The sequence below is a fragment of the Lagopus muta genome, chromosome 14 (genome assembly GCF_023343835.1).
Source record: "Lagopus muta isolate bLagMut1 chromosome 14, bLagMut1 primary, whole genome shotgun sequence".
Lineage (NCBI taxonomy): Eukaryota > Metazoa > Chordata > Aves > Galliformes > Phasianidae > Lagopus > Lagopus muta.
This window is the reverse complement of record NC_064446.1, coordinates 2,511,041-2,532,931: the sequence shown is the minus strand read 5'-3', so window position 1 is coordinate 2,532,931 and position 21,891 is coordinate 2,511,041. Positions and strand designations below refer to the sequence as shown.

Here is a 21,891-nt window from a genome sequence, read left to right as displayed (position 1 = left end):
TACTAAGAACTCCACGTTGGATACTTTTCTGCTTTTATTTAAAAAAAATCCAGAATGGATCCAATAACAGTTTTATTATCCAGGAAATTTTTTTTGCCATAAGCAAAGAACAGACACAGGATGGAGCAGAAGGCTCAGACAAGTAAAGTATGCAACTTCCACATGGCCTCTTCTGTAAGAAATGTTACAACTACATTTGAAGTAACCCACCTCCATCAGAATTAGGGTGCTAACCTAGCTGCAGATCTGAGTATTCTCTGGCAACACAACCAGCCTTACCATTGCATTGTTCACAGGCCTTATTACCTGTTCACAAATACTCAGATCCACAAGGAGGATCCACCAGAATTTCAATCTCCACCTTCTGATTTAATAACATGGTTTACAAACTTTGATATCAGATGTAGCACACCATTGTGTCAAGTATTAGAATTAAATGCTCAGCAAGTCCCCATGAGCCTCAGTTGAATACCACAGGGCCAAACACTTAGAACTTCATCTTGCATGAATTAACTTTCATCATGTGACAATTTATCTAGCAGACACATCACTAAGTTTATACATTTAAGAATTTTATATATAGAATACTGCAAAAACACAGTAAGTCTGAATTCTGCCCATTTCTGCTCAGGAAGGTCCCTTCTCTCCCAAGCATCAAGAATATCCACCTCTTCTTTGTACTCTCATCAAGGTAAGACAGACTTCTTATTGCTTCTCTTCCTTCTGATCTCCTGAACTTCCAGAACTCTCTCGTTCCGAGGCCATCTGTGATAGAGTTAGCTTATTAGTTACAGTAACAACAATATGCTTCTCCCAGCCATTTTTTCCAAACTAGCTGCTTTGGTTACTTATAGAGCCACAAGGTTTCTTCCACTTTTCTTCAAAGAAAAAAGGTAATCCTTCATTGGAGAATGGAAGCCATCTTTATCTGTGCATGACTGCTACTAACACAAGGAAATTATCTTTCCATTAATTACTCTTCCCCAGTGGACATAACAAGCTTACACTGCAGCACTGCACAGCTCCAGTTTGACATCAGAAAAGCAGCTTTCAACAGGAAGGAAGCTTAGCACCACCAAGGCTGCCTGGGCAGTGAGTGCCATTTCCATTCCGATAAATATCCCTTGGACAGGTTAAGCACATCTGCCAAGAGGGGCTCAAACAGGCTGGCCCTTCACTGAGAAAAAAGCCCCAGTCGCCTTATTGCGGGGATTTTAGGCAGGCTGACCAGGAAACCTGTTACACAGTCATTTAAAATATTCCAAGCATCACTTTACGACTTTAGGTACCTTCTACACATTTGGAGGAAAGCCTGATCCATGTGTTCCCAAAGCTCCTTATTAATAGCTTCCCCACCTTCCTATACAACGCTATACAGTAACGTAACGCAATCTGTGAGGCAGCCCACCTACAGCAGGATGGCCAGGATTGCAGGCCGCCTTCTGCTCTGACTTCCTACAGCTGCCCCTGTAGCAAGCTGTCACTCAAAGGGAGCTGCACTGACACAGCATCACCTCCAGCACAGCTCCTGCCCAGATGTTTGGTGGCATGACTCACCCCTCCTCATCCAAGCACTAGAAAACACAAAATGACTGCGAACCTACCTTCTTGTATGCCATTTCAAAGAGTTTCAAGGAAGCCTGCTGCAGACTGGTTGCTGCCTGCCTAATATTTTCTCCCGTTTCAGTGTCTTTACGAGCCAGAAGTTCTCTCATTTTAGCAATTTCTTCCTTCAATTTGTTGCACTGCAAAGAAATCAGAGAAACACGATGAAGCACTGCACGTTGTTCACCCACCATCCCAGTCCAGTCATTTCATCCACCTAGTGGCCACAGAAAAGATACCTTTTTTTTTTTTGGTCAGAAGCTGTGAAGTTAGTCTCAAATTGGAGCCATATGGTCTGCAGGGACTAGAACTGTGCTCAGTTCCAACGGGCACCTGTCCACCTCACTAAATGCACCCCAGTTGGCATTAATTGGTCCCCTTGTTTGCAGTTTCAGCACTGCAGAGACTGAGCAGCCCGCCAAGGAGGAACATGCACCCCTCACCAGCCATTTGGCTGCGCCAGAGCCAGGGTAAAGGGAAAAGAAAACTGATTTTTCATCTATACTTAAGGTTCTGTTGGAAAGCCAGCAAGTAACGCTGCTCACAACCCTGTTTAATCCCTTTGTTACACGTGGGAGGAGCAGAGAGGCAAACAAAAGCAATGCGGTCTCATCCCAGCCCCTGTAGCCATCTGTCAAACCCTCCACACAGTCTGGCATCTCCCTGTCAGGCTGGCACGCTGCTGGCGACGCAGGCTTGGGAAGTGAGGTTACTGGGGGACAGCTGTGCCAGCAGCGCTTGCTCAGCACTGTTCGCAGCGAGAACGTGGGCAGAGCTCTCCTCATTCAGACCCATGGGATTGGGAAGGCAACTGAGGTCTGTGCCAGGCTGCTATCTCTACCCAGACCATGCAGGGCCTCTTTCAAGCACTGCTGCTCGCTTTCCCTTGGTTTTCCCTCCCAAAAAAACATCACTGGGAACAGTCCCTGCAGGGAACACAGATATAAGTGCTGGAGTTTTCCCCTCACAGGATAGAAAATCTTAATCCCAAGCACAGAGGATCTGAGCCAAAACAGTTTGCAGTCATCAGAGGCTACTTAACCACACTATAACTCATGCCCTCAGACACCTCACAGTGCCCTTTTATTCTTTTTCCAAGAGTTTTTAACTTGAAGACTGCGCAATCCGTTTGAAACTTGGGCTTTTGAAATTCATAACATGGATCATAACATGGAAATTAAGCTGCCACCTGGAATGTTATTACAAGTGCTCCCTTGACAGTGAATATCCACTTCACTCCAAAGACAGAGAAAAAAAAAAATGGAGCTAAGTAAATAAAAGAATTTTCATTGCCTTCCAGTTCTCAGGTGCCGCATTCACGCTACTGAGACCACCAGGACTGCAGAGCAACTCTGCTTTGTCCCTCTGCAGAGCACAGCTTTTGAGCAGTACTCTCATACAGGCCACTGCACAGTCCTTATCAAAGCACTGCAAGGCCATGCCAAGGACAGTTCATGCAGAAATCTTGGATTAACAGCTTCTCAGGCTCTCAGATCTTCACTTCCACTGAATTCACACTTTGAAATAAGATACTCGCTATCATTCAAACCACATCCACATCAGTATGCTTCCTGGTCACAATGATCCAAGTGGGAAACCCTGGAAGTCAGTGACTGTGCTGCCCTCATGCAGACTGGCAACACACAGAGCTGGAGCCACTGGTGAGAGTCAGCCATAAGTTAAGTGAGAATTTGAGCACAGACGTGGTGAAGTATCTCACCTCCTTTACTTTTAAGGTAACAGAAACTACCCACCTCATCTGCTGGCAGCTGATCCTTGAATTCCTCCATCTTAGACTCCGTATCATGGATGATGCCTTCAGCCATGTTTACAGCTTCCACACGTTCCTGGGTAAGAGAACTCATGAGGGCCTACTGCACACACCACTGGTGCTACAAGCTACATACATATGAACTAGCTGTTAACATTGATTTTCCCAAGCTGCCTAACTCCATTCTAGCTCCCACCACAGTTCTTCACAGCAAGGTAGAGAAATGAATTGCAGATGAGCCATTTCTAGGTGTATCCCAGCACCACCAAGACCAAACAAGCAGTTTAAACAAGGCAACACAGCTGCAGTTCTTACTCTTCGATACCCAGCAAGTCCCACTTCCCTAGAAGCAACAAACAAAGCAGTGCTACCAGCATGCTGAAAGGGTGAGCAAAAGCAGTAACAGCACAGTTCTACGTCCTGCTCATTCAGAAAGCCACAGAGCTGTCTGAGAATACCCTTAAGCTTCTTCATCAACTTAAGAGACAACTTAAACACTGGGTTGTTGTACTGATGCTTCCCTGGGCACTAACTGAAGAAGAGTGGTAGTCCTAAGGTACAGTTTGATCCAACTGTTGGCATCATCATCAGTTTGGGACACCCAGCCCTCTTCATCTCAAAGAACAGTCTACCTGAATGAGGATGTGATGATATGCTTAGGTGGCTGAGGAAAGCTGATGACAATTTTGTTTCTATTCTATATTTTCACTCTTCATGGGATGTCAGAGTTTACAGCAGGGTGGTAAATCCAGCAAAGCATGGAATTTTGACAATTAGTTATGCAGACCATGTAAAGAGACAGCAGCATTAGTGAAGAAAGCAACAATCACCCCATGTGATAGCTCAGTGGACAGAGATGACTCCCACTTTGACTACAATAGGGAAGAGCTTATGCTGTGATTTAAAGTCAAAGTACAACAGAAAATTCCTGCAGCCTCTTCAAGTTCTCTGCCACTATCCACATTCTCTGGCAATGATGCAGTTATTTAAACAGTAGGACTTCCAGGCCAAAGTCTTTAAATGTTCTGCATCTAACCTAAAGGTGATAATATCCAATCTTTCGTGGATCCAGAGCCTTTGAGGCATGGAAATCCTACTTCATGTGGATTTATTCCACATATTTTCTCCTTTAGTTCTCTTCTGATCTCTTCACTTACTGTAGGTAAGATTTATAGGGCTATGGGAACATTTGAGACAGGTTTACACAGGGTAGGAGTACACAAGGCAGTAAATTCAGTGTGCCAGCTTCAATCACTACACATAAGCTGGTGCCGTATCTCTGGTCAGGCCTTCCCCATGCCCGTCTAAAATCAATCCTCTGTATTCAGAAGTGTAATTCAGTAGTCCCACTCTCATTAAACCAATTAGTTCCAACCATTAATCCTATTAATAATCCCAGGTTCAGCCACTCAGCCAAGGCAAGTGTCAGTCAATGCCAGACCTTTCTGACAAAGTCAGCGAAGCTTTCAAATGTCTCCTCGTGGCTTCACGTGCATCAAGGGCAAACGCTGTGCTCAGATGAATAACGCCCCCCAAGATGCCAGACAGCAAGACCTGAAGGACTACAGAAAGCAACTTCCCACTTCACAAGGAAGAGGATGTGGTGCAGCTCTGATTAGCAGGTTCTACAAATTAAGCTCTAAAATAAACTCAGAAGCATCCTAAGAATCACAGAATGGCTTGAGTTGGAAGGGACCTTAAAGATCACTCAGCTCCAACCCCTGCCATGGGCTGGCTGCACCCACCACACCAGACTACTCAGGGCCACGTGCAGCCCGGCCTCATGCACCTCTAGGGATGGGGCACCCACAGCTCCCACACAGCATGTTGTCTGTCACAACGTCTCACCACCCTCTAAGTAAAGAGCTTCCTCGTATCCAATTCTCCCCTTTTTGCAGTTTAAAACCATTCCCCCTTGTCTTACTGTGTAAAAAGCTGGTTTCCCTGCTGCTTATATGCTCCCTTCAAGTACTGGAAGGCTGCACTGACATCTCCCCTGTGCCACCCCAGCTGCCTCAGCCTTTCTTCACAAGATAGATACTCCAGACCTTCTAGCACCCTTGTGGCCTCCTCTGGACCCCATCCAACAATTCCACATCTTTATTGTGCTGGGGGCCTGCCCTGGTTGCAGAGCTGCAGGTGCTTGTAAGGAGAGAATAGAAAGGGACAGTCACCTCCCTGCCCTGCACCACCAGCTACCTGTCATCAGTAAACTTGCTGAGGGTGGCACTTAATCCCATCATTGATAAAAATGTTGAGCACTGGCCTCAAGACAGGCCCCTGGAGGCCACCACTTGCAACTGGCCTCCACTTGGACAAAGACCCATTGACAACAACCCTCTGGCTGTGACCATGCAACCAATTCTTTATCCACTGAATAATCCACCCTTCGAATTCATGTCTTTCCAATTTAGAGATGAGACAGCGATGTGAGACCATATCAAAGGCCTCGACAGAATCATAGAATGGCTCACGTTGGAAGGGACTGCTTCCTTTTAAACAGAACGCTGTGAGAACCTGGCTGTAGTAGGCTAACTTCAGAGAAGCAGCCAAGATAACAGGCAGCTGGACAGTAAAGTACAGAGCACTGATGACAGAAAGCATTAGCTGCATTTGCAAAGCTGCACACAAGTGAGTTTGCTTACTGCTGCCTCCATATCCCAATAACTTTTCAGGAAGGAATTCAATTACCAATTTTACAGGGCCAGTCACCCAAACCAAATCTAAATGACCCTCCGTGCAGCTTTTCTTGCAACTTCAGAGGGTTGACTGAATATAAGCAAGCATGTATCTAAATAAGCGTACAAGCAAACAGCTCGAGACTGCAGATCAGAACCTAGGGGCTCCTTCAAGGTGGTGACAGTTGATAGTGCATGATGGCAATAAGCAGTGGGTAAACTACTGACTGCAAGATGCTGTAGCAAAATCACTTTACCTTTCTTCGTCTGTCTTCCTCTGCATATTTCTCTGCATTCTTCACCATGTTCTCAATTTCATCTTTGCTAAGGCCACCAGAAGACTGGATAACAACTGCATGAGAGAAGTAACATTAATAAAGAATGCACTCTCATCTTTGAGGAAAGGAGATTATCATTTCCCAAACCCTCTCACTGGCAGCTGCCTTGCTATGGGACTCTGCACCTTTCAAGGCTCCATGGGCAGTACAAAGAACAGCCAGCCTTTGAAGTGGCAATGATGCAGCCAGCAAGACAAAACCCTGTCATCTTAGATCCATGCTCTCCAGCTTTGCTAGACGCTTCCTGACCAGTGCTTTGCAAGTCACCTTGTCTTCTCTCCAGTTATTACTTCTGGAAAGTAAATGAGTACAAGAAGCCCACAGACTCAAGGGGCATTCTAGCAGGTTAAAAAAACAAAACTCCAGGAGAAAACAAACAAACAAACAAACAAAAAAACAGAATATAAAATAATCCAGAAATCACTTTCATACAGATTTTCACTGCTGGAAATCAACTCAGGCTGTGAGGTAAGACAAAATTCCTACCCAGCTAGCTCCTCATGCTACCCTTAATAAGCAAGCATGACATGATTCTATGGGCTGGTTTCTGTAAGACCTCTGGTTTTTTTTTCCATTTGTGCCACACAGTACAGCCCAGACATAAGCTAATGTTTTTCTGAAGAAAAGCATTATTCCATTATGAAAGAGAAGAGTAAAATCCTGAGTATTGCAAAGTCCAGAAAAGGGTACTTCAAGACCCAAAGTTTCCTACATCATTTTTGCCAATAGTGAAAAAACAAAACCACTAAACCCTAAACAAGGATACACAGGTGTCTTTCAGATATGTGAGATAAGGTGTTCAGCTTTCTAGTTAGAACCACACTGCATGCAGAAAGGCAGCTAAAAAGTATCAGGAGACATTTATTCAGAGCTAGAGGGCTGCCACACATGGAAGAAGCCACAAGGAAATCAAAGTAGCACACAGTATGTTTTTGGAAACAAGTTTAGACCCCAAACCAAGCAGCATGATTTAGACCAACAGCAAACACCATCACAGTGCCAGTAGAGTCAACTGCAGTTTTCTTAACTGGAGGCATGTATTTGTTCACTTAAGTAATTTATTTCCTCCAAGAAACAACTGAAGGACAGTATAGAGCCTTCCCAGTCAGAGGCACACAGAAATCTATTCTGTACCAGAGGAATCTATCGATGCTTCAAATTCATTTTCTAATTCCATATCAGGGCATCAGAAGGTCAGCCAGGTCACTAACTAGCCTAGAACACCAGGCCTGACATCCCACTGCTCTTAGAGTGCAACATACTGACAGCCTGAAGCTACAGCCTGCTATTTAGAGATGGTTCCAGCCTAAATGAATGAAAAGGCATGAGGTGGTTGCTCAAAATACCTGCTGCTTCAATATGCCCAGATTTCAAGGTACTTGCAACAAAGCAATGAGAAACAAACCAGGGTCACAGAACAGAAGCTTTAGTTTACCAGATTTCTCCCTTAAGAGCTGGCACCTCCATGCTGGCAGGCTCAGCAGCCTCTGTGTAAGCACAGAATCACACAGACAATACTCTGAGAGGAGCAGTGCACCCTGGGGCACAGCAACAAGGTGCAGGATTCCCAAACTCCAACTTCTGTCCCCCCAAGGCACAGCATACTGCTCTGCACCCCTCCTTCTCAGCCCTACACAGCACCCCAGAGCACTTACTTTGCTGTTCACGTCCAGTGCCTTTGTCCTTGGCTGACACATGAACGATACCATTAGCATCAATGTCAAAAGTGACCTCAATCTGGGGCACCCCACGTGGTGCTGGAGGAATCCCAACCTGCGAAGGACAAGTGCTTAGTCATTAGCTGCCCTGCAAACACAGGCTCAGGGCATGAGGCTCCAGCACTGGGCACATCATCGTGGTGATTTGCCAGTTAAATTGAATATTAACTAAGCCTCTGAGCTGAGCCCTTCAAACACCTGTTGGCACCAGCGAGGTGAATTAGCAGTAACTTAAACTCAAGATGATCTAGATTTCTGCCCAGGACAACGGCACAGAAACAAGATGTAGCCCCCAAGTTTTTGTTTGGAGGTGGCCCAGGTTCAGCTTTAATGCTAAACATGGCACAACTTGCCTTCAGAACATGGCTCTCCTTCCCCAGTTCTGTACAACTATACTCCACTGGCTACCCCCGAGACTGTGATATTAAAATAGTGCCAGACAGTTCCATTTCCTTTAGAAGTACGAAAGGAAGGCAGCCCCCTTCTTTTTGGAAGGCTCCTCCTAGCAACAGCAATTTCAGTGGTACCTGATGGAACTTTGCAGACACTAATAGCTGAGCCATCCAATTCTGCAGGGAGCAGGTTAGTCAGCCACATGGCACACATGTGAGTCACCGGAGCACGACTGTCCTCCAGTAGGTTGGGCAGTTCTACATGTGCTTGTAGAATAGTGGAACTGGGCTGGAAATGAGCTATCCTAAGGACCAAACTAGCATGGAGCTTGATTTGGTTAAGTTTCATCTTTGCAACACTAGAGGAAAGCTCAGCATTCAGATTATCTGCTGCACAGGTCTAACACTACAGAGCTCATTAGTTCTTCATGCCCAGAAATGGAGACAGCCATCTAGGTGACTGAATCTAGCCTGAAAGCCACAGCAGCCACTGCATCATCCAACAGTGTTCAGAAACTCTGAGCTCCATCTTAAACACTACCTGTTCCCCTACCACTAAAAAGCTGGCCAGAATCAGGCTTTACTTTCAAAAGACTGCCTTTTTTTTTTTTTAAATACTACTAATAGCAACAAATGTCTTCAGCAGGATAAATCCCTCCTTACACTGCCCTAAGGAGTAACCTGACACAGAGAAAGCTTTGACCTTCTCAAAGAAGGTTAAGTCTAAGGTCATGAATATGACTAGCCAACATACCAAGGTGAACTGGCCAAGAAGTTTGTTGTCACTGGCCATCTCTCTCTCTCCCTGGCATACTTTAATCTCCACTTGTGTCTGCCCATCCGCAGCAGTAGAAAACACCTGTGGAAGACAAATAAAGTAACTAGACAGCTACCAAAATGCAATATGTGAATTGATTCTTGCTTTCACATTCCTATTCCTTAAAGAGCTCTGACTAAACAACAAAGCACCAAGACTAGCAACAGCCAAGTTCACTGGCATTTCATCTTAAATGCATTTGAATGTGCAAAAGCTGCCAAAGTTATGCCAGCAGCAGGCTCCAGTGGCTGGCAGCCAGTCACACTACCAGAACATCACCTCCTGAAGCAGCAAGGAAGGCTCTTGTCCCAACCCCACAGCCCAGAGAGAACAAATGTTATCAGAAAGAGCACACACCAGTAACCCAGACAAGGCAAAGTGAGAGAACAGATCACACCCAAGTCTATTAGGGGCCCAAAGCACAGGAAAATATCTGGGAAAAAAAACACCAAGGCATATAGGTCAAGAAAGGTGGCCTAATTAAACAGGTGCTGTGCTCAGTTACAGAAGGTCTCCACACAATTCCTCTTCAGAATGATGTGTTGACATTACATCATGGCACACACACACTGCAATCCTGAGCAGGACAAACATCCTGAGATACCCTGGCACATATTAACTCAATTCAGTTTATTCTCCTCTTTTGAGCATACTAATAAGTAACAGATATTAGGTGGCCAGCATTCAATTTTGACTCCTAAGCCTCCTCTCCTTGAGAACACTGTCTGCTGAGATGCTCTAAGCAGCTTTTACTGGGCACTGACACCACCATAAAACCCCCAGCACATGGACACTGTAATTTTGTACCTGGCTCTTCTTGGTTGGTATGGTAGTATTCCTGTTGATGAGCTTGGTGAAGACACCCCCCAGCGTCTCGATCCCCAAGGAGAGGGGAGTCACATCCAGCAGCAGCACATCAGTAACATCACCAGCTAACACACCACCTTGAATAGCTGCACCAATAGCAACAGCTTCATCAGGATTAACTGCTTTGCTCGGAGCACGGCCAAACAAATCCTGCACAGTCTGCTGCACCTGAATAGGGAGAAAGCAAAGTTCACGTAGAGTGAGCCATTACTGCACAGTGCTGTGCCCACAAGAACATTCCAGCCCTGGCCAAAGGTTTACATCTTTATGTTCCTGCTGCCATGTAGCCCAGTAGCATGAGAGAAACTTTAAGCTTCGGACTTGTGATTGCTCCCTAACTCCCCATCTTTCAAGCACCCTGTTAAACACATTCATTTCAGTCTAGAAATCCTTTTCTCTGTAGGTTTTCACACAGTTAAGTCAGCCAACTCAGCTTGAGGACACACTACATCAGTCCTCTCACAAAAACCAGCTATCCTCAGAAGGGATCACTCCATGCTGATCAAGTGGGAGTTGAGAACTGCTCCTCCAGATCTTGTATAAGTCAACAGTGGGCAGAACACAGCTGTCAAGGGCAGCACAACTGTGGAGACAGCACAACGAAGGTCAAACACCCAGAGCACAAGGACAGTTCATCTTGTTTGTGTTACAAAAAAAAAAAAGAAAAAAAAAACAACCAAAAAATAAAAAAAGAAATGGAAAAGCTCTTTACTTAATGGGCTGTTTCACCAGGGAGGCAGATAGGCCATGTCAGCAGACAGTTTAAGCTGCATTATTAGCTTTTCACTGCTCCGTCCCTTTGGAATGACGGGTTCACGACTGCAACAGATTGAATGCTGAAGTATCCAGAAGGGAATGCAGTGATGTGTCACCAGCAGTGCCACAGCTCAGTAGTTCATTTCTCTCCCTTACAGAGACGAGTGTGGGAGCTGGTTCCTGTTCACAGCTTCCCTCCTCCCTGAGAGGGCTCAACAGGCAGGCATCTACACAGGTGAGCGCCGTATGCCTGGGAAACTGCACCATAAACCAACGTCCAGTGCCTCTGCACATAAGCAGAGACATCTGCAGGCAGTGTTTGCTAAAGGGGAAGATGCTTTATGCACAATCAAATAACTAACTGCAAGTCCTTCCCTCTTTAGAAGTATATTTTACAGCATAAAAGTACCCTTACATCTAACCACCCATTTATGTTTCTTGGAGCACTGGCCACGTAAGCACTCCAAAGGCAAGTTCCCTCCTGGCAGGAATGAAGCAAACAACAACATATACGAAAGAACACACTGTGCTATGCACAACATACAGGCACTGATCTCACAGCCAGAGCTGTAACTCTGGCTTCAGGCACTCAGGAAAGTATATATAACCTCAAAGCTGTAAGTACAGGAGCTATTGATAACTGGGGGAAATAAAAATTGTAACTAAAAAGTATTTAATACTGTCTCCCACTCCCAAAGGGCACATAATGCCCCAGGAATGGTTTCCCCACTTCCAGAATTGCTTTTCTCACATTATACATGGTTATCTATTCTTTTTTTTCCAGCTGGAACAACTTGGGCTTTGGGAAGGTTACTGCAACTTCAGCTTTGCTCAGAGCAGCAGCTTTTGCTTATCTTGTCCCTCTGGTTCCCCTGCCTGAGTGACCTTCTGCTCTTACTATCACACCAACTGCAGCCAATACATTTCAGGAAGGGGAGAAAAATAAAAAAAAACAACCAACCCCCCAAATCATTGCCATGCAGCATTTTTTTTTTAACTGATCACCATAGAAAATGTTTATCTGTACCTATGAAGACAGCAGTGTGCACACAAATGGAGCACTGACTTCAGGGGAGCTAAATAGCAGTCTGCATTGCTCTGAACTAAAACAGTGTGTTACCAGAAGGCAGTGCCTTATCTGCAAGACAGTACATGTCAGCATAGCAAGCCTCTAAGTCACTTGGAGCTTATCACCAGAACACCAGGGCCAGGTGTTAGGTAATGAGTGTTCAGAACAGCCAAGTAAATATGCTTGACAACAGCCAGTGCAGCAAGCAGACAAACTCACACAGCCAGCAGGTAACAAAAGTTGTGCTGGTGCAGTTTCTTCACTGCCCGCTGCACGTGCCCTGCACAGTGAAGAAAGCTACTGGAAAGCAAAGATTACCAAGCAGCTGTTACTGAAGTGGAATTCGGTGTGTGATAAAGGTAGACAGGAGAAAACATTCTGTACATCTCACCAATACCTCATACGTTCAGTCAACAACAGAAAATCAAGCTGAATTTGCAATTCCCCATACTTCCCCCACTTGCCTTTTTAAACTGCAACTCAGCTGCAGCCCTCAGGCCCACGCTGAGCAGCAGGAGTGCCTCACTGCCCCTCTCACGTGGCCACTTGGCACATCTGCTCCTGGGGTCTTCAGCTACTGGAGCTATGAGGTTAGCAGACTCCCAGCTTTTCCATACAGATCACCCTTAACAGTAAGCAGAGAGCAGCTGTGCCAGTTGTGTCTGGGGCAGGGACAGCTCTTACCTTTGGCATTCTGGTCATGCCACCGACAAGGATGACTTCACCAATGTCACTCTTGCTGACTTCAGCATCCTGCATGGCTTTCTGGCATGGTGCTACTGTCCTTTTGATCAGATCTGCTACAATGCCCTCAAACTGCGAGCGACTCAGCTTCATGTTCAAGTGCTTTGGTCCAGAGGCATCCATAGTAAGGTATGGCAAGTTAATATCCGTCTGCAGCACAAAAACAGTGTGAAAAGCAGGAATGGAAAGCAAGGCAGCTCCCCACAGATTTATAGATCAAGCTACAGGTTCTGTTCTGCCTGTACCGAAGCACCTATGTGCATGCTCACACTAAAGAGGTTGTAAGCACCAGTATTTAATCTCTTTCACAGCTAAGTAAGAACTGAAACATTTGAAGTTATGACTGTAACTCCTTCTTCTCAATATAGCCCAAAATTTCATCTTCAGAAAGTCTTGGCCAAACAACTACCTAACAGTTCACACGTGGTAAGCTACTGAATGGAAGTAACCCACCATCGTTTGCAAAAAGCTTGTCTGAGATCCAGTTCATTGCTACTCAACACAAACACCACCAGGGGCCATAAACCCTCTTACTGTTATTTGTCCCCAGCAAACCTGCATCTTTGATTAAAAAAAAAATCCATCTTTTCTACACGCTATTTTACTTTGTAAATAGCATCCTCAGAAATAGGGAGGACAGGGCCAAAAAGGAGCTGCCTTCCCTTCAGCACTGAAGATTCTGGGTTTTTTTTCTGGTATGCAGACTGCATTTGCCAGCTCTTGAGCCTGCTAACACAGAGCCTGCTATGTCTCTGGCAGAACTATGCAACCATTGTGACTGGTCTGAACCCTGTGCTATGAGCTTCCCACCAGCCAACAAATAAAATTTATTCAGAACCCAGAAACTGGCAGAATCCCCATTTCAATTACTATATAACTGACCTTAATTTCACTTCAGCAAGAATATTACACCCTTAGCTTACTGCCTCTCCAGAATAATGGATGTGCTTGAATACATCAATACATATATTGAATAATATACAAAATGGGAGAAAAAGGCATATAGGCTGCTTATTCTCTGGATAACCCCTTTAGTGGGGAACAAGATTCTTTATAGAAATTGTTTCTCGTTATTAGTCCAGTGGTGTGAATACTACCACAAGATTTCAGAACTGCTCACACAAAGTCCCAAGTACTTCCAATAACACAGCAGTACTAAATGCTCATCACACTTCTGAAGTATGTAAATTGGGAACAAAGTCACATTCCCTGCAAGTTGAGAAAACACGGTACCAGAACACAAGCAAAATCCAGCATCTGTGATCACTCTCTGCTTCCAACAACTGATTTGGCTCCTAAATAGACTCTGAGAGATTATCCTGCCTAAGAACTTTCAGTTACACTGATGCCACTTGAATGAAGTTTCTCTGTTAGCACAAGACAAAAGCAGCTACTTCAGAGTTACGGAACCAAAAAATAATGCTGAACAGTCCAGTAAAACATTTTGATGGTCTGCTTTGAACCCAGCCACCTACCTGCACAGATGAAGAAAGCTCACACTTTGCTTTCTCTGATGCTTCTCTCACCCTCTGAAGGGCCATGTTGTCTTTAGTCAAGTCAACACCTGTCTAAGCAACAACAACAACAAATTAGGTTAGCAGCGAGTCATGAACAGCTTTCCTTCATTGCAGTTCATATTTTTTAATCACACTTGACTGCAAAAGTGTTTGTATAAATACAGCCTGACATGTTCTGCTGGTATCTCTACTGGCAAACTTTAGAATTCCAACAATGTCTGCTAGTCCTCTGTGCTCTGGAAGAGATTATCTAGTAAGTTACTGATAAAAGGCTAGAAAAGCAGCTGCATCACAGAACACAAAGGCAAGGATTCGCAATGGAGTTGGAATTACACTGCAATTTCTCCACAGCCAACAATGTACTGTATGCATCTGTGCTGACACATTCAATCAGTCCACAGAACCATATTAGTAAGAGTAAGCAGACTAAATATAGGATAATTAAAGAATCACACAACCATAGAGGTCTAAAGTGACTTCTGGGCATCATCTAGCCCAGCACTCTGATAAAGCAGGTTCCCTACAGTAAGCTGCAGAAGAAAGTGTCCAGGTGAGTTTTAAGCATCTCCAGACAAGGAGACTCCATAACCCCCCCCTCTGGGCAGCCTGTTGTGCTCCATCACAGAAAGTGATGTTTTTCCTCACGTGCAGATGGAACTTCCTGCCTTCATCCCAGCCTGTGCCAGCTGACCCAGCTCCTCTCACTGGGCTCCAGCAAAAAACCCATGGCCCATCCACTTGACATCTGCCCTTTAGATATTTATAAGCATTGATCAGATCCCCTCTCTGTCTTCTCTGCCCCAGGCTAAATAGCCCTGCTACATTAGGAGAAAAAAAAGCAGAAGTCCTACTGTTTCATCTGTCTTCCAGGAGAGGAGCATTCAGCTTAAAGAAAATAAACATTAGCCTGACTTCCTGTTCTTACAGGTGTCTTCAATGTTTTTCAAATTTCAATTGTACCATAGATCTCAAATGAAATTCCAATATTTTATTAAAATTCCCATCTTTGCACACCAAGTGATGTTACAAGACAATGTAACGCAAGGTTGAATTCTGATGAGATGCCTTACCTCTCTCTTGAACTCTTTAACAATATACTGTAGTAAAGCCTGGTCAAAATCTTCTCCACCTAAGAAAGTATCACCGTTGGTTGACTTCACCTCAAAGACTCCTTTCTGGATTTCCAAAATGGAAATATCAAAAGTGCCACCACCCAAGTCATAAACTGCAATGCTACAAGAACAGATGGAGAAAAATATTACTTTCTAGACAAAATAGTGTGGCTCAGAAACCATTCCCACCAGGAAATGAAGAAATGAAGAATGTGCAGAACTCGTATTGCTGTCCACAGAAGTTAAAAGCCTTCTCTAAAGATAACAATAAGCAGATTACAGTGTGCACATTCTTTGAGTGCACTGAGCCTGGGTAGAAGTTTTTGCTGCAGAACATGGTATGGAATGATGGCACATAACCTTGCCAGTTATTCCAGAGGACGGCTCCTTCTTCATGAAAAAAGGCACACTCCCATCTAGTGTGGAAGGCAAAGACACCTGAACCATCAAGAAACATGCTCTGCAGTATGTGAGGCTTTCACACCACTATAATCCCAACACAAATACAAAACCAGTTACAAAAAAACCCAACAAAACTACCCTGTATTTATGTGATCACCCTTGGCAGTGGTAGAAGGCTGAACACAGGCATGGAAAGAAACAGACTGTGGATAGAAGGCAGCAAACCTCAGCATATCTCTTATGACACTGCTCTGGCACCATGGGGACAGCCTCTCACACAGCTGTCCTGAGCCACAGCTACAGCCCCACCAGCAGGTAAAGTAATTACACTGACACTCAGCCTGGATCATTAAGTTGTAGCTGCACATTATGAACTTCCTCGATCAAGCAGAGTCTGCATGGGATACAGGTGACACCACATAGCAAAATGCACTTCTGAGAGTTTACTTTGGCAGAATTCCAACCAGCAATTAAGATAAAAAATAAAGATGCATTTACAAAACAAATGGCAGCACGCTCATTTAATCGAGGGTGTTAGGAAGAGGCACTTACATTTTGTCTTCAGACTTATCCAGACCATAGGCAAGAGCAGCTGCTGTTGGTTCATTAATCACCCTTAAAACATTTAGGCCAGAGATCTGCCCAGCATCTTTTGTAGCCTAATGTGGCAGAGGAAGAAGGAAAAAAAAAGAAACAAACAAGAAAAAAAGCACTGAGAACTGATACTATATACAGTTATAAGCCTGAAAATCTTAGAGCTTGCTGAATACCTGTCTCTGAGAATCATTGAAATAAGCAGGAACTGTAATCACAGCATTCTTTGCTGGGTGCCCCAAGTAGTTTTCTGGAGAAAAAAAAAAAATAGGAGACAAAACAGTTATCTTTCAAGTGAAAAGAATACCACCAACACTGCCACTTAGTTTGAAATTATATTCCTAAACTGACAACAGAACACAGGCGTCCTGATCAAGAACCTGCTGCTTTCTGGGAAGATGCAGCTTTGCAGAAACCAAGCCTTTCCCCATCACATGAAGCAGCGTGTGGATTTGTACCAGCAGTGCACCTCTGCACTTCAGACAACAACTGATGCCACTGAACAATGAGAATTTGAGCTCAACTTGCCTTTTTAGAGTGCAAGACCAAGGCTGTTTTCTGTTTCATTGGAGTATCTAATATGCAAAGCACTCAGAACTCATTTTTGTCCTGATTGTACAGTCCATTGCAGGTAACATTTATACAGTATAAATAACATCCATGAGCACTACATGCTCACAAGCATTTGAGACAGTAAATCAGATAAATACATATCACATCCCAATTTAAGGGTGGAATTCTCTCTTAAGAAAACAGTAGTGTCATCAAATGCAGATTCAGATACACTAAAAGCATGCATGATCCAGCAAGAATTCACAGGCAGGATTTTTACCTTTCCATTAACCCCTGCACCAGATAGCTTGTCATTTGAATTTATGCAGCATTCAGGGAAAAAGCCAACAGAGGAAGCAGCCCCCTGCTGAAGCTTCAGCAACAAGCTTCAATCCAGCCCTCCAAACACTTCATACTTTCCAGACCAGACTGCAGAAGACAGCTACTCTTTTTTTTTATTATTATTCTTCACAATTATGCCAGAAATCATATTAGGAATTGAAAAAGGAGAAAAAAACTTTCCAGGTGAAAGGACATTTCTCCCTGGTTAGACTCAAAGTCACCACAGCTGTTCCTGCAGCCAGCACAACAGGTCCCTTGAGGATTCCCTCTCTCACTGTACTTCTGGTCCAAGCCACCTCACAGCCACAGCCCACGCTGAGCTGCAGCCTGGGAGGTACAAGGATTAGAAGTCTGCATGGAAAAGGAGCTCCCCCTTCTGAAGCAAGGGTGCTACGTTCAATTTAGTTTACAATAAAAACACAACTGGTATCCCATTCTGATAAAATGCAAGGCACTGAAGCAGACACACTGACCCTCCTCGAGGCTTTATAACTGCCCACCACCAAACCCTCCCACAATCTGTCCCACAGGACATCACGCTATGCAAGAATTCCCATGTCAAAGAAGTTACCAGCGCCCAGCACTGGGCTCACACTTGTGTTTATGCATAGCAAAGATCAAACTGTACCAACCTGCAGTCTCCTTCATCTTCATTAGTACAAAGGCACCGATTTGGCTTGGAGAATACAGCTTCCCATGGGCCTCTACCCAGGCATCACCATTGGAGGCACGGACAATTTTAAATGGAACATTTTTACTGAAAAAATACAGAAAAAACAATAATGCCATACAGAACTTCTGTATCAACAGAAACAGCATGGAGCCACCACGATAAGCACCATCAGAACAACACATGCAAGTTCTAGACACAGAATACTGAATTATTCAGTCCAGGGTGTCCTAGAAGTGCCAATATACTTCTGTTCTTATTCACCTACACCATTTAATCAGAAGCCTTAGGCACAATCACAGACCACTGATGACAAATACTCTCAAGAATGCAAGAAGTCTCCTTTGGTAGATGTTGACTGCTCAGCACAGTGCCTGGGGGAGAAAGTCCAGGTGGTGTTCCACTTGAGCACTTCTCTAAGAACGTTAAAATACAGCACAGCCCTCAGAAAACAAGTAAAGCTTTGAAACATGAGGGCATAACTACCTTCTCACCCAGCCACCGCTCACACCACCTCACCCAAACAAGGGCTATGCCTGCTCACATCACACAGCACTGCACTTTCTTTTCTGTGCTGCAGGTGGAACTGCCCTCCCCCCTCACTTACATGTCCTTCTTCACTTCAGAGTCATCAAAGCGCCGCCCGATGAGCCGCTTGGTAGCATAGAAGGTGTTATGGGGATTAGTTACTGCCTGCCTCTTGGCCGGCATTCCGACCAAGCGCTCACCATCAGCTGTGAAGGCAACAACTGAAGGCGTTGTCCTGGCACCTTCAGAGTTCTCCAGCACCTATGTAAAAAACACAAGAGGACACCATCAGAAAACACAGCCTCTGAAAACACTAATTCAGATGTAGAGATGGTATTTATTTATTTGTTCTTACTTACTTTGGCTTGTTTACCTTCCATAACAGCCACACAGGAGTTTGTTGTACCCAAATCGATTCCAATAACGGCACCCTTAATTGCTTCTGAGCTGTAAAGGACATTACAGGATAAACAACGTTACTACTAAAGGAAGGCAGCTAAGCAAATAGCAACAATCTTTCTGTTGTGAAGACAGGATGAACTCATTTTTGACCAGACGTTGAAGCAAACCCACGTTCTATCTCAGACCATAACATGCCCTCTCATTCTTATCCTGGATTTTAAACTTTGGGTCTCTATTCAATCAGACCACTTACAGCTCGACTTGTATTCATTTAAGTACATAAAATGCTATTCTTTCACCAAGAAAATCTTGACTACATGTGTTCCCAACATCCATTAAGATTTAGATATAAAATAAGTTGCAATTAATTCTGGTTCTTCTCACATGAAGTCTCCTGGACTTGTTTTGGGTTACTTTTGATTTTCACACTCAGACTTGTCAGAAAGCATCTACCTGGAGTCAAGACGCAAGTGAATTGGATGAGTTCATTTATGATTGCTTAGCATGAAGTGAAAAATACTTAAATGCAGAATTAGCTAAGCCCAAACAGGATCCTCTGAGACAGAGTGAAAAACAACCATCTTTTTGACCCTGAAAAGCAACAAATTAATTCTGAAGAATTTATAATGATTCTCACACAAAGCAAATTTGAACCTGCCTCTTCTTGCTAGGAAAGGTGCATTACCACCTTCAAGGCCAGAGAGAACCCCCGACTCAGCAGCTCTTCTTCATAAACAAAGCCACATTCCGGGGCAAGAAGCACACAGCATCACATGTCAGTGGGGCTGGTTATGACCAGGGCATCACCTGCTCACTCCCCAAAGTGTTTGGCTGCCCTAACCACACAACACAAAGCAGTGATACTAAAAACACACAACTGCTCAGTTTCTTTGTGCTGATCAGAGCTGGGCAGCTTTCCTGACATAAACAGATCTCCCATTCTGTGTCACGAGTCAGCACTGCCCACAAGACACCTGACTGAGTTACACAACTGCCATTCTTTACTCATTATCTTGTAAAAAAGCAAGCAATTAACATGCACAAACTGATCGAAATAAGCTTTATCTGCAGTGACACAGAGGCACGCATCATCCTGCCCTCACAGGAGCATAAAGCAATTTGTTCCAGCTGTTACGTTTTATTCTTTTCATCACATACATCTCAGCAATGTGCATCTTGTGAGTGGTGGGGACAGGATGATGACAAAGGCTCCACCAGAAAAAGAGAAGATGAGAAGACAGAAAGATGCAGCCTCAGAACCGCACATGTTCTGGTACCAGCTCAATTCTGAGCTCAGGGCCGCGAGAAAAAACACCAAGCACACAGACACGGATAAGCAGGGTGACACTTACGCATATTTCCTGCTCGCTGCCGCTCTGAGGACATTCTGACTGAGGCCATTCCAGAAAGTCTACAAAACAAAGAGGAACGCTCAGAAACCTCCACTCCACAACTTCCAGAGGATGGCAGCTTCTAAAATAACGCAGCCCTACTGCAACACCGCGCTTCTTTTTCTAAACCTTAAACGCGAGCCGAGCGGAAATTCGCCGCAGAACCCCCCCAGCCCCGCTCCCCACCAGCAGATCCCCGCCCCCCCCCTCCCAGGCCGCGCCGTGCCCGCCCGGCCCCCTCGGGCCCCACGCGGACCTGCGCCAGCCCAGGGACGGCGGGCCCGGGGCCGCCCCGCGGCAGCAGCAGGGGAAGGCGCGCGGCGGCACGGCTAGCACTGATCATGGCGGAGCGGCGAAGGACGGGGCGTGCGGTGCCGCGGCTCTTCTGGAAGCCTCTCCCCACGTGGGCTGCGGGGGGGAGCGATCGCCGCAGGACCCCCGGCGCGGGCTGCCCGCGAGACCGCCTGCTCCCACCGCTCGCTTTCGGGACGCTGCTTTAGGGCCGACGGCCGCGTAAAGCCGTAAGCCCCCGACGGGAGACTGTGAGGAAAAAAGGGAGCTCCGTCGGCACCACCTGACGGAGGCGCGAGAGCCGACGTAGCCCGCTGCACACCGGCACAGCCACGGGCAGCTCGGGTCCTAAGAGCCGCCGCGCACTCAAGGTCGGACAGGATAAAGCGCAGGGCGATTGCAGCGAGCTTGCGTCAGGGTAGAGGCGCGCATGCGCGGTTCTCCCAGAGGAGCCGCATGCGCGTGGCACCCCCTAAATGTGCGGTCCGATTGCGCCTGCGCGGCCGTCTTGCAGGCATCTTAGGTGCTGCCTAAAGCCTTGCGGTGGGAGCTGCACGCTGCTCGGCCCTGCATGGAGCGAGGTGGGGGCTGTTGGTGCATGACAGCTTTCCGAGCAGCCCTGGCTGTTGTGGGTTTCCCTCTCCTGCCGGCTTCACCTGCAGGCCGTGCCCCGCAGAGTGCAGCAGTGTCCCACCAATACAGTCCTACAGCACAGGAGTTCTGTTTTCTGATTTACCAGAAATTCCCACCTCGGTTCACAGGTGGAAGCTTCCTGCCTCGGTTTGGTGGGGCTCTGCAGCCCCAGATTGAATGCCTGACCCATAGAGCAGAGCAGGGAAGTCTGGCCAGCGTCTGTCTGTGCAGCCCAGGAGGGCAGCAGAGATCAGGGAGCATCTCCAGCCAATATAATGGCTAACACAAGACAGCATATGCCTGGCTTAACAGCTCACTGGATGCTTCTGCAGGGCTCAGGGGGGCTGATCACCCCCAGGTGTCCTACTGATGGAAAAGCATGGTGCTGCATGCCTGAAGCCAGCCACCTCCAACCCAGCCAGGCCACAGGGCAGGGGGAGGCACCTGCTGGGATGGGGACGGGATTCACACGCTGCCATGCCAGGCAGGGAGCGGTGCCACACACTGCTGTGTCAGACAGGGATGGGTGTCACCCATTGCCATGTCATGCAGGGACTGGTGTCACCCACTGCCGTGCCAAACAGGGATGGGTTTCACCTGCTGCTGTGCCAGGCAGGATTGGATGTCAGCTGCTGCCGTGCCAGGCAGGGGCAGCAGACAGCCATGGTAGTGCTGCTCACAGACTGCTCTCTGCATCGTGAT

General features: G+C 45.9%; 1 protein-coding gene and 1 non-coding gene across 2 annotated transcripts; both read right to left on the bottom strand.

Moving 5' to 3' along the window:
- Positions 1 to 21: 21 nt before the first annotated feature.
- On the bottom strand, positions 22 to 20,699 carry HSPA9 (heat shock protein family A (Hsp70) member 9). Its single transcript, XM_048960572.1, has 17 exons — positions 20,522 to 20,699; positions 20,227 to 20,285; positions 18,832 to 18,919; positions 18,552 to 18,733; positions 17,907 to 18,031; positions 16,557 to 16,630; positions 16,339 to 16,445; positions 15,343 to 15,505; positions 14,231 to 14,323; positions 12,696 to 12,905; positions 10,127 to 10,354; positions 9,257 to 9,361; positions 8,048 to 8,165; positions 6,312 to 6,406; positions 3,360 to 3,452; positions 1,605 to 1,745; positions 22 to 765 (listed from the first exon to the last, which is right to left on the bottom strand). Exons 1-17 carry the CDS (start codon positions 20,606 to 20,608, stop codon positions 706 to 708), a joined length of 2,028 nt encoding a protein of 675 aa, XP_048816529.1. The 5' UTR covers positions 20,609 to 20,699; the 3' UTR covers positions 22 to 705.
- LOC125700488 (small nucleolar RNA SNORD63) lies at positions 9,812 to 9,881 on the bottom strand. The gene has a single exon (XR_007379944.1). It is a non-coding gene; the product is annotated as a small nucleolar RNA SNORD63 (small nucleolar RNA).
- Positions 20,700 to 21,891: the final 1,192 nt, after the last annotated feature.